Source organism: Ahaetulla prasina, chromosome 1 (assembly GCF_028640845.1).
Source record: "Ahaetulla prasina isolate Xishuangbanna chromosome 1, ASM2864084v1, whole genome shotgun sequence".
NCBI classification, from domain to species: Eukaryota; Metazoa; Chordata; class Lepidosauria; order Squamata; family Colubridae; genus Ahaetulla; species Ahaetulla prasina.
In genome coordinates, this window is record NC_080539.1 from 118,220,870 (window position 1) to 118,233,147 (window position 12,278).

At 37.6% G+C, this 12,278-nt stretch overlaps 2 protein-coding genes across 5 annotated transcripts in view; one reads left to right on the forward strand and one right to left on the reverse strand.

The window, feature by feature from the left end:
• SESN1 (sestrin 1) overlaps window positions 1-3,784 on the forward strand; it is a 54,105-nt gene extending 50,321 nt beyond the window's left edge. For all 4 annotated transcript variants that reach the window (XM_058174217.1, XM_058174234.1, XM_058174230.1 and 1 more), the window contains 3 exons: window positions 941-1,131; window positions 2,022-2,166; window positions 2,870-3,784. In XM_058174217.1, coding sequence (XP_058030200.1) covers window positions 941-1,131; window positions 2,022-2,166; window positions 2,870-2,956 — 423 coding nt within the window. In that variant the 3' untranslated portion in view covers window positions 2,957-3,784. The remainder of the gene's footprint in view (window positions 1-940; window positions 1,132-2,021; window positions 2,167-2,869) is intronic.
• A 307-nt stretch (window positions 3,785-4,091) lies between these two features.
• ARMC2 (armadillo repeat containing 2) overlaps window positions 4,092-12,278 on the reverse strand; it is a 39,611-nt gene continuing 31,424 nt past the window's right edge. The window contains exons 14-19 of the mRNA XM_058174205.1: window positions 10,749-11,058; window positions 9,198-9,320; window positions 7,437-7,550; window positions 6,735-6,867; window positions 6,413-6,573; window positions 4,092-4,922 (exon numbers count right to left, since the gene is read on the reverse strand). Of these exons, the coding sequence (XP_058030188.1) occupies window positions 4,804-4,922; window positions 6,413-6,573; window positions 6,735-6,867; window positions 7,437-7,550; window positions 9,198-9,320; window positions 10,749-11,058 (960 nt within the window). The 3' untranslated portion in view covers window positions 4,092-4,803. The remainder of the gene's footprint in view (window positions 4,923-6,412; window positions 6,574-6,734; window positions 6,868-7,436; window positions 7,551-9,197; window positions 9,321-10,748; window positions 11,059-12,278) is intronic.

Consider the following 12,278-nt stretch of genomic DNA (forward strand, 5'->3'; position numbering starts at 1 on the left):
TCTGTTATTAACACAGCTGCTTGCAATTACTGCAAGGTCAAGTCCCACCAGGCCCAAGGTTGACTCAGCCTTCCATCCTTTATAAGGTAGGTAAAATGAGGACCCAGATTGTTGGGGGCAATAAGTTGACTTTGTATATAAATATACAAATAGGATGAAGACTATTGCTAACATAGTGTAAGCCGCCCTGAGTCTTCGGAGAAGGGCGGGATATAAATTCAAATAAATAAATAAATAAATAAAGTGTTCCCCAGAATATTAGGTGTATAAAGTACATGCTGTATGGGTTTTTTAAATAACTTTAAAGCAAGCACAGGCAATTTGTTGCCCTGTAGCTTTGAACATTTACTAATCATTCTCAGGCAGAATATAGGGGATTATTGTGAAAGCTATACAGATAGTCCTTGACTTATAACCATTCGTTTAGCAACCTTTCGAAGTTACAACAGCGCTGAAAAAAATGACCTGCAACCAGTCCTCATACTTACAATGGTCATAGCATTCCTACTGTCAAGGGATCAAAATTGAGGCACTTGACAATGGACATACATTTAGACAGTTGTAGCATCCTGGGTTCATGTGGAGGGGATGACACCATTCCAGCTGGCTTCCGACAAGAAAATTCAAAGGCGGAAGCCGAATGACGGCATGATTCACTTAACTGCACGGACTCCCTGTCAAAAAGTTTCATAAAATGAGGCACAATTCACTTGAAAAAGTGCACTTTGTTTAGGAATGGAAATTCTGTCTTAATTGTGGGTCATAAGTTGAGGACGACCTGCAGTTGAAACCAGTGGAGGACAACAGAGTATCCATGCTGTTGGAATACCTAGCAATTATCTCATTAATTTGTATTTTAAAAATGCAGTGAAAAATATATATTTTTTCTACTTTGTCAAAATTCTTGAGAACTTGCTTCCATGTATGTTTTGCTTTTAAGGACTATTCATGGGAAGACCACGGATATTCGCTGGTAAATCGTCTCTATCCAGATGTAGGACAACTGATAGATGAGAAGTTTCAAATTGCCTACAATTTGACTTACAACACAATGGCTATGCATAAAGATGTGGATACATCAATGCTTAGACGCGCAATCTGGAATTACATCCACTGTATGTTTGGAATAAGGTTGGTCCGGATCAGCTTTAGTTATCTATTAATTTTGAAAATTATGCTTCCCATATTGCTTGAACATATATTATGGAAATTTATATTAAGAACCTAAATCAAAAGCCATGAGCATACAATCAATGAACTTGATAAAAACCTAATTGCATTGGTAACTTCTTACTAACAAATGCTTTTAAAGGCAAATACTTGATAACAATTGTGCTTGAGGTAAGAACCTTGTAAGCTGAGAAAGCTAACTAGCTAAAAAAGCTAAAGCTAGAACTGTGGTGACAAATGTATGGCACATGTGCCACAGGTGGCATGCAGCACCCTCTCTGTGGGCACATGAGCCGTCACCCCAGTTCAGCTCTGCCACGGATGTGCGCGCGTCTTCCGCCAGCCAGCTGGTCGGGTCTCTGCCGCGCATGCGCGGGGAGGGCTTGGCCTCACACGCATTGCATTTTGGGGGTTTGGGCACATGCACACACGCGCATTCGCACATGCACGCTTTGGGTCCAGAAAAGGTTAGCTATCACTGTTCTAGAACAAAAGTTTTGCGTTGCTCCCAAATCCATGGCTAGAAGATACTAAGAAAGCTGTCACAGAAAACAGCAAATCCAAAAAGGCAGAAGACAGCTGCAGTACTCTGAAGGTCAGCACCTGAACAGGACTACATAGAGTAGAAGATGGAAACAGGGCAAACCACCCAAAAAAGGTGACGTGTGCTGTTTCCCACATATTGAGAATGGACAAAAATACTGAGGGTACTACTATAATTGGGATTCTAGTAAAACCAGCTTAAGATCTACCAGAAAATATGGCTGTGAAATAGCGAGGAATAGCACAGTAATTATTATAACTGGCAAGTGTGATGCAAAATCTGAACATATTTGTTCTTTTGATTACAGATACGATGATTACGACTATGGTGAAATTAATCAGCTGTTGGATCGCAGCTTTAAAATTTATATCAAAACTGTAGTGTGTGCTCCTGAGAGAACCACAAATAGAATGTACGATAGCTTTTGGAGGCAATTCAAACATTCTGAGAAGGTATGTTGTATATGCGTTGTTATATACCTGTGTGTTGTGACTTAGTAGGTTGAATAATATTGTTTGACAGTTGCATTTACTAAAGCATTTGTTTTGCTAATATTGACTTAAATATCTCTTTACACTTTCGCTAGCTTGTAAAATTTTTGTCTTTGCATTATTGCTTTTAGCAGAAATCACAACACATTTCTTCTATATTGAAGAAAATTCTGTAGGTCCTTATGATTACAGCTACCTTGTCTCGCCTAATAAGATGTAAGTCATTCCAGGCCTAAAGCCTAGTGGCACAGTGGTTAGAATGCTGTAATGTAGGCTACTTCTGCTAACTGCTGACTGCCTGCAGTTCAACTCTCACCAGGCTCAAGGTTGACTCAGCCTTCCATTCTTCTGAGCTCAGTAAAATGAGAACCCAGATTGTTGGGAGGCAATATGCTGACTCTGTAAACTGCTTAGAGAGGGCTGTAAAAGCACTGTGCCATTGCTATCACAGCCTAATGAATATTGCGCATATAGCTATCGTATGGAGGCAACAGTCCACCTGATAGGCTGTAGCATAATATCCCTGCCATCATTAGCCACTAGTATATTCGTGGATTTCCATCTGGCTTCAGTTCAGATATTAGCAGCATTTCTGCATGCTTTAGAATACTGTACTGCACAAAAGACACTAAACCCAACTCTTTTTTTTATTGTTTTCTTTAAGGTTCATGTCAATTTGCTTCTCATAGAAGCACGGATGCAAGCTGAACTGCTTTATGCTCTGAGAGCCATTACTCGTTACATGACGTGAAAACTTTGGGCAGTAGTAATTGAAGGTGCCGCAGGGGCAATTTACCAAGGCTTGTTATGGGGCTTCTCAACCAGCAGGGGCTAAAAGCCATGAAATTATTTGTGCCATAGTGTTTATTATTATTCCTACTGCTACTACTAGTATTATTGCTCCTTCCTTAGTGGGATATTACTGCTGATGTTGAGGTTGGTGGTAGGACAGTTGTTCAGAGACACAATCAAACGGATTCCAGCCTGCTCTAGTTAGCATAGGAGGCAGTGACTTCTGGCAGACAACTAATTACCAAAATCGTCATGTATTGTCAGAAATAAGTAAGAATCTGGAAAATAAGAATTTTGCTTTTGATATAAGGGTGAATAATGTTATAAAAGTCCTGATGCTGCTGAACATGCTGGTTAAATGAAGAAACTAGCGATTCCAGTTATTAAGCTATAAACAAATGCAAGTAATGCTATTGTCTGAGCCTACATTGTATGTGATGTTAGAGAAGCTCCTTGCTGATAATGCAGAGCTGAACAGGATGTTACATTAATAGTTTTGATTGTTAAGAGAATCTTTTGCTGTCTAGATTGGTCTATTATTTCAGACTGAGGCAGTGCGAGACTATCAAAGCTGCTTAAAAATCTGCAACTTTGTGAAAAAATTGAATAGTTGAGAGCAAGGATAGAAAATCTTACTTCTTCAGTATTCCTAGAAGCTATCAAAGGTGTCGAAATATCAATTCAGGCCTCAAATAGCTTCTTACTAAAACACTCATTTCTACAGTCTGCCCCTTAAGTAGCAGCTTATGTAGTTAAACAAGAAAATAGGATAAGAACAAAAACAAAACCCTGTAAGTGACTTTGATATACGTATGTGAGTGTGTGCATGTGTAAAATATATGGACACTTTTTGTATGAGGTCTTTGTTAGTATTACTGGGTTGTTTAAATAAAAAAATAACATTTTCCTCTTTTTTTCAGACTTCTTACATTAATACCTGTATCATTCATTACGAAATAGACGAATGAATGCTGTGTCTGGTGTGTATTTCTAATTTGTTTGAGAGAAAAACGACAAAAGTTAAACTGCAATTCTTGACAGTTCAACAGGAAGCATCTGCTATTTCCTTTATTCAAAAATGCAAGGCAAATGCTGATCCAAAACATATAAGCCAAATGTGCAATTTTAAAGTTGGCTTTGGCTAAAAATACCAATTTCATTCCCTGCTCTATGAATTTCATTTGTGAAATCAAATAACTATCTTGCTTTACCAGATTGGCTTATCAATAAAGGGACAAGGATTATAATCTTATCACATAAATACATTTACAATAGTTTAAAAGTAAAAATCTGCATTTATACTGTGATTTTCAATACATTTTTAAAATATTAGGTGGAGAATGTTAGTGTGAATCATCTAAAAATTCATTTTGAAATTGTTGATCAAATGCAATACTATTCTATATATTAAAACCTAACAAAATTATTTAACAATGAATGCTGTCTGAATTCCTTGATCTATACTTGATAATTATGGTATTAATTTTTGCAATCTTTAATAAAATCTTAAATATAAAGCATAACATTATTATAAAGTTAAATCAAAAAGATACTCAATTCAGATGTTGCAATTAGTTTATTTTTATGTTTCCTAAATGCCACTGGAAATTTAAGAAAACGGTATTCTACAATGAATGTCTATGCTATGTAGAAAAATTAAAAAACAAAAAGGCATTTTTCATGGAAACATACTGAAATGTTTTGATATCTAATGATTTGCAAAAGCAGCTGCAGAAGTGATTTGTGCATTGATTGATTCAACACCCATCTTGAAACACGTAGTATTAGGAACTCAAGTAATGATTTTCAATTTTGAATTCTCTGGAGAAGTTTGTGTGCCACAGGTTTGAACTCTGTTTCCCAATAAAGTTTGTGATATTCTCTTAAGTCACTGTCAAAACTGTAAGCCAGTGCCAGTTCTTCATCTACAGCAAGAAAAAGAATGCCTACCAATCAACATTAAATATAACTTAAAACAATTTAAGAGTTATTCACACATCTATTTGAATGTATCTGCTACCAACCCAAAGAAGAATCTCTAAAGCAAAGGTGTCAAACTCAAGGCCTGCAGGTCGGATCTGGCCCATGGAGTGTTTAAATCCGGCCCGCAGGGCCACCCCTGGAAACAGCGAAGGACTGGCCACAGTGCCTCAGCCTGACCCAGGCCAACCAGGCGCTGATTTACAACCTGGTGGTAGCTGGCAGCGTACTGGAGGCGGCCGTGGCAGCTGAAAACAGAGCTCAGGAGGGCCATGCGAGCTGCCTTAGCACTTGGCCACCAACAGCCCTGCTGCCATTTCCCCATTCCCTTGTTTCCTCCTCCTGAACTCTCCTGGTGGTTTCCCATCCTATCTCTGAGGATGCTTTTGTTACAAAGCTGGGTCGCATGGAGAGGGAGTGGGCCTCCCTCTGACCCACACACTTTGCCCTTCCTGCACACACCATGAGCAACATGGCCAAGGAGAGTGAGCACAGCAGCAGCAGCCTCGAGGAGGTATGCGCAGCCAGGCACCTTCTTGGAGAAGCGGAGGTGGGCTGTGGGGTCCTGGTGCCCTGGGAGCTCAAAGGATAGGCTGGGCGCTTATCCTCCGCTGCCTAGGGCTCTGGACAGCCTGCCCTGCCATCCGGGGGTCCTCCACGTGGCCTGAGATGGTGAGGACAAGGGTTTGACCCTCTCCTGGTCTTGTCTTCCTCCGCTGGAGGAATGGATCCCCCCCAGCCCCACTTGGGCCTCCACAGGCGTCCCTAACAAGAGTGACATCAAGCTGGCCACGCCCACCCCAGCCTCACCCACCATCCCGAGGTCAAATGCAACCCTAATGTGGCCCTCAATGAACTCAAGTTTGACACCCCTGATCTAAAGAAAAGAATGTGCATAAAAGTCTTAAGATAAATATCCTGAAGAGGTTTGGTATTTGGGTTTTTTCCTGCCTTTAAGTCAGACTTGACTCCTGATTACATCATGGAGTTTTCTAGGCAGTATTTTTTGAGATGGTTTGCCACTGCCACCTTCTTGAGGCTGAGAGGGAGTGATTAGCCAAATATTACCCAGCTAGCTTTCATGGTGGCAGAATGTTAGAATGTATTATTGCAGGCTAACTCATTGCTCACTGCCAGGAGTTCAATCCTGACCAGCTCAAGATTGACTCAGCCTTCCATACTTCCAAGGTCAGTAAAATAAGGACCCAGATTGTTGGAGGCAATTTACAATTTGCTGACTCTGTCAACCGCTTAGAGGGCTGTAAAGCACTATGATGTGGTATATAAGTGCTATTGTTATTGCTAGTAATGATTTCTTGCTAAGACTCTGGAAAGACTGTAAAGAAAATAATGGGCTACATAGAAAAAAAGTCATGTAAACAACTTTCTGTATGTCCTATTTCCATTCATTAAAGAAACAGCTTTTAGAGCTTACCTAGAAATGTCATAAGAAGAACTAATAGACCATTTGAGTCATCATCTTCAAAGCAGGGGTCATTACTTGTAACATTCTCACTGTAGTTCCACAAAGTTTTGCATATCAAACCAGCCAGTTGCCAGTCTGTGGGCCCAAAATCTCTCAAGCAATCGATTAATCTGTTGTAATAATAGGTGAATAGCTGTTATTAAACCCTTGAAAACTAGAGTCTTTGTAGAAGCCTTGTAGGAAAATAGAAAGAACAATATATTAGATATCCTCCACCCCCGTGTGAATTTCAGCAATCTTTTTTCTGACTCAGCCACTTTCTAGGACTTACTTTTTAATTCCTCCTTCTTCATTCAAAATATTCCGCCTGCTTTTATCCACAGTAAGATTGAGGAGAACTCCACAGGCTGAAAAGCAGACATCTTGGTGCTTGGCATCAAGCAAAGCAATCATGAACTTGTACACTAGATCACAGAAGAAAAAAAATCAAAGAGAACAAACTTGCTTTTAAGAACAGATAACTATCAGATGCACCATTACAATACTACTATGCTACTTCTAAAGGACTGAAATACTGACTTCTCTTCTGTAGCAGTTATCAACTCTCTATGCAATTAATGAAAATGCCGTATTTTTCAAAGGGTTTATCCCAATAATCTCAACACGAACACTTGGCATGACTACTTTCAGCACAATTACTCTTGATGTCTTCTTAAAAAGTCACCTGATACAAAGCTGAACTCATGCATTGCTGTCTCGTTAAATTTTCAATTTTTTAAAAGTAAAAAAGCAGGTATTTTAATTGGAAGGCAATCCGAGTGTAGTATGAAATGATATACCTGCCTTTGCAAATTCTCCTTAAATTTAACCATCTCCTTTTATGACCCTTGTCCAAGCATTCTCAAATAGAACTCTTTCTGTGCTGATTGTTTTAACAGCCATTTCTTTTAAGCAAAATCTAACAGGCAACATTTTGTGAATATATGATTTTGTGTTACTTAACATGGTTATTTCTAATGAGATAGGAACTCACCTTTTCGCTGTATAATAAAATTGCAGATTTCATGGTTTTGAGAAAGATTACCAAAGACACGAATAGCCTCCAGAATTCCATCCATATGACTGCTCATTAACATCTTTAAAAGCACTGTAAGTGGAAAATACACTGCATTGGATATATATTTTAAGGGATAAGTATCTTATTCCAAAAACAGGGCAGTTAAATATGTCTCCCAGAAGGCCAAACTAAGCAATGAGTGCATCTTTATTTTAGCCTCTCAGACTAGAGGAAAAAATTGTTGTGTGTTGTGCTTCAGGCTAAAAGGGCCATGACACCTACATATAAATACAATTTATACAATGGTATGCATAATTCGAGTTACCCTTGATCAAATTTTAACACTAAAAACAGGACATCAACATAGTATAGAAGTAATATCCACAGTCAATGAAACTGAAGTTTAAAACAGTTGGATACTTCAGCAAGACAATTTTCAAATCAACCCTATTTACAGAAAAGAAAGGTTTTTGCAATCCTTCACAGTACCCAGAAATGAGTATTATTGAAAATCTATAGGGAGAACACAAATGTGTAGTTCATGCAAGGAGATCTAAAATATTTCTGATTTAGAAAAGTTCTCCATGAAAAAGTTCCCAAAAGTTTTCTTAGGTCATTACCAGAAATGTTTGAAAACATTTTTTTTTCCTGCCAAAGGAAGTATTTCAAAATATCCACCGAAAAGGTGTCCAAACTTTTGCAACCACAGTATTTACTGGGGTTTGTTTTAAAACTTGGAACCTGTTAACTACTGCACAAAAATAATAGGTGTGCAGTTAAATTTTCACAAAGATGTTGTGTTTAACTCTTCACCATTCAGAGGTTATGCCAGTTTATTTTTACTTAGGGACTCACTGAAACAAACAATTAGACCAGGACTGTATATATTCCACTAATTAGGGAAGCCTAGTCAGTGGAAGAACCAGGGGAAAAAAGCTTTAAAGTATTATTTCCCTTTATTTTCTACATTCTGCTGAAACTGCCCTCGTAACAATTACTTTCTCACTTTTAATCTCACCCTTGTAAAACTTGACATTTCTCCTGCCTTTGTTCCTTATCTGCTGACAAACCTCCATTAATCTTACTGAACATCCAGACAATCTTGGCACTTTTCTTACTTAATCAGGAAGTTATCTTTCCTCTTTACTGCTAAATCTCTTGTAAACAAGACTCCAACTTTTAAAAAATACCATGCATATCAGAGTTGTGGTGTTTGTGCCCTTTCAAAAGATGCTGAACTGCAAGTTCTGGCAAACTCAGCCAGCACAGCCAATTGCGAGAGATGTTAGAAGAGCAATTCAGCAATATCTACAAAGACAGAAAATCCCTATTAACATATTGTGTGTCTGAAAATTTTGTCCCGTGAATTCTGATCTGACATCTTTGAGTGATGTGCAGTTCAGCTTTATTATCTATAGACTCAAAGAATAATGTTTTATATTAGACAAGCCTTTGACACGAATTAGGAACAAAAACAAGACAAAACTAGTGAAAGGGGAGTAATATGCTAATCAACCAGTTTACAAAATCAGTATATTGTTTATAAGGCTAATCAATAAAGGCAAACATGACAAAGATTAAGCCAAATTGGACCAGCTTTATCATTACAAAATTGTCTAAAAAAATCATTAAATTAAGTTTTATGATTTTTTGTTCAAACCTATAATATTCATAAGCAATCCTGAGCATTACCATGTAATAGAAAGATGAGAGAATTAACTTTTAAAATATTCTTACATTCTGCAATATGTAATTTCTTCTCTTGGATTACGGAATTCTTCACTTGATAAAAGGATAAATTGTTGATTGTTGCAATGGCATTAATAACCAATTCCTCACATTCATCAATCGACTTGCACTCTAGTGATTTAGAAGGGAAAACTTCACTCTTCTATCATGATACTGATTATGTAGTTCATCATAACTTCAGTCATTCTAGTATAAAAAGCTATAAAAAGGTAAAGGTTCCCCTCGCACATACATGCTAGTCGTTCCCGACTCTAGGGGGTGGTGCTCATTTCCATTTCAAAGCCAAAGAGCCAGCGCTGTCCGAAGATGTCTCCGTGGTCATGTGGCCGGCATGACTCAACGCCAAAGGCACACGGAACGCTGGTAACTTCCTACCAAAGGTGGTTCCTATTTTTTCTACTTGCATTTTTACGTGCTTTCAAAACTGCTAGGTTGGCAGAAGCTGGGACAAGTAACGGGAGCACTAGGGATTTGAACCACTGAGCTGCCAACCTTTCGATCGACAAGCTCAACGTCCTAGCCCCTGAGCCACCTTGTATAAAAAGCTATATTCCCTTGTATAAAAAGCTATACTGACATCATAAAATGAAGTCAATTAACTGCTGTAATAAGGAATTGGCAACATTTCAACAAAATTCTGATGCTGAATTCAGCCTTTTTGTCTGAGGCCATTTCAAAGTGAAACCGTGTGTTTTTTATACAAGTAGATGTACACATTCATTTTACTGAAGTCCTTCATTCATTGATTGATTAGGTGGCACCAAGTCAGTATTGACTGTTAGTACCACATAGATTTTTTTTTCCAGGAGAAGCCCTTCACACTGACATCTGAATACATGATATGCCCATAAAGACCTTGGAAAGTTTTGAAAAAAGCAAAGAAAAAAATGTGAAGACAAAATTCCTGCCAATTCTCTTTTCTAATTTCTGATTAGCTAATAAAATTGGTACCCCTGTAGATGATGGTCATCATAGTTTTTAAAATGCACAGAATTCAAACAAAGAATTACAGGAATGCTGTCCCAATTATAATGGTCTTTATGGGCTACACAATTGCGATGCAGCAAGGCGAATTGAAATCCATCATTTAAAATGGCTAATTTATACAGTATACAACTAATACATATTTTCCAGGATGTGGATTAAACAGTAGGACACTGAAACAGTCAATGAGCTTACAGATAAAAGAGAATGGTGAACTTTTAACTATGCATCTAGTTCTGTATTTCTGAACCTTCCAGCCTTTCCCAGCCTGGTGCCCTCAAATTATGTTAGATTTCAATTCCAACTGATATGACCAGATCTGGGTTATCCACTGGGCATGAGTACCCAAGAACCTTTTAAAAAATTGTTCCAGATATAATGAAAGTATTTGCTTATAGTTCAGGAAAGTGGACAAGCAACAGTTCTAAGAGTGTCTAATGCTTTCAGAAAATGTACATTGGCGCTGGGAAGTCTGACATAAATTAATGTCAGCCAAATGATTTTGACATTTATGGTTTGTCTTCTACAGATTATATATTCAAAAGCAGTTCTTACCAAGTACTGTAATAAGTAATGCCACAATGTGATGATTAGTTGCCAAACATGCACCTACATTTGGATGAATGGACAGGTTGGCAATCACTCTTATCAGCTTGATGAGAATATCTTCTGCTTCAGAAGGGTGTCTGAGATTCTTTATTTCACCATCTTTCCAAAGTTTACGATTAGGAACATTTTCACAGTAAGTCTGGAAAAGTGCTATCAGTGTATCAATGCTTCCTTGCTCCTCAAAAAATTGTTCCCGGGCTCGATTGTTTTTTGCTGTTAAATTGCCAAGAATGAAAATGATACGGATAACTAAGTCCTGAAATTGAACATAAGAAAGGAAATAATCCGCTGCAAATGAAAACTGATAATTTTCATTTCAATAAATAATTCAATGTTTGAAAAAAAATATCTAACTCACTTCCGTTCATATTGAATATTGAATAAACAGTTCATACTTAGTACAAAAGTGAAATAATACATAATGCAACCAAGCATGATTTTATTTATCTATCACTTTTACACATACAAATAGCATAAAACATTCCTTATAGGAGCATATACTCTAGCAATATTTTCAAAACATAACTTCTCACAATTCTAAGCCCACATTTATAACACTGTTTTCAATAAAAGATCTAAATCAAATCTCAAAACCACACTACCCAACTATAACCCAGCAACATAGTTATTAATTTGTGTAAAAGCAACACAGATTCAATAACTGTCTATGAAACAGTTGTTTTATTGTGCATTATTTAGGGATGGAGCTCTGCCTTGTGTGCATCAGTACTCCTCTGCAATAATTCATAGTAGAAGAGGGGAAAAGATTCCATTGTTATGGCATAGACATCCAAAACAACAATAATAATGGAATTAACATTAAGAGAGAAGTGTGTATTTTTGATTCCTGCCTAGATTAGAACCTGCAAATTTCTTGGCAAGATTTTCCAGAGTTGGTTTGCTATTGCCTCCTACTCAGGGGCTGAGAGAGCACAATTGGTCCAAGGTCACCTAGCTGGTTTCATGCCTAAGGTGGGACTAGAAATCATGAGCTCCTTGTTTCTAACCTGATGCCTTACTGACTCTTTCAGTATAAATTACCACATTAAAAACTGACACAAGTAAAAAATATATAATTACGTCAATTTGTAATGAATTGGGATCTTCACATAGCAACACAGTCAAAAGAAACATTTAATCTGCTCTTATGAAAAAAAATATTTGTTTTAATGCATTCCTACTATTCTAAAAATCAGTCTTTTTTCCTTTTATTTGTTGTTCCATTTTTGGCCAAATATAGAAGTTTCAGGACCAAGAAACTTCCAAGCCCTTAAATCTGTAGATTCCCCTCTATTATTACGTCTCAGTAAGTAGGAGGTTTGTACTATCTACATCTACAGATAGTCTTTGACTTACAACCATTAGCTTACCTTAGTAACTGTTCAAAGTTACAACACTGAAAAAAGTGACTTACAACCAGTTCTCGCACATACAACAGCCACATTATCTCTATGATGACATGTTCAGGCACTTGGC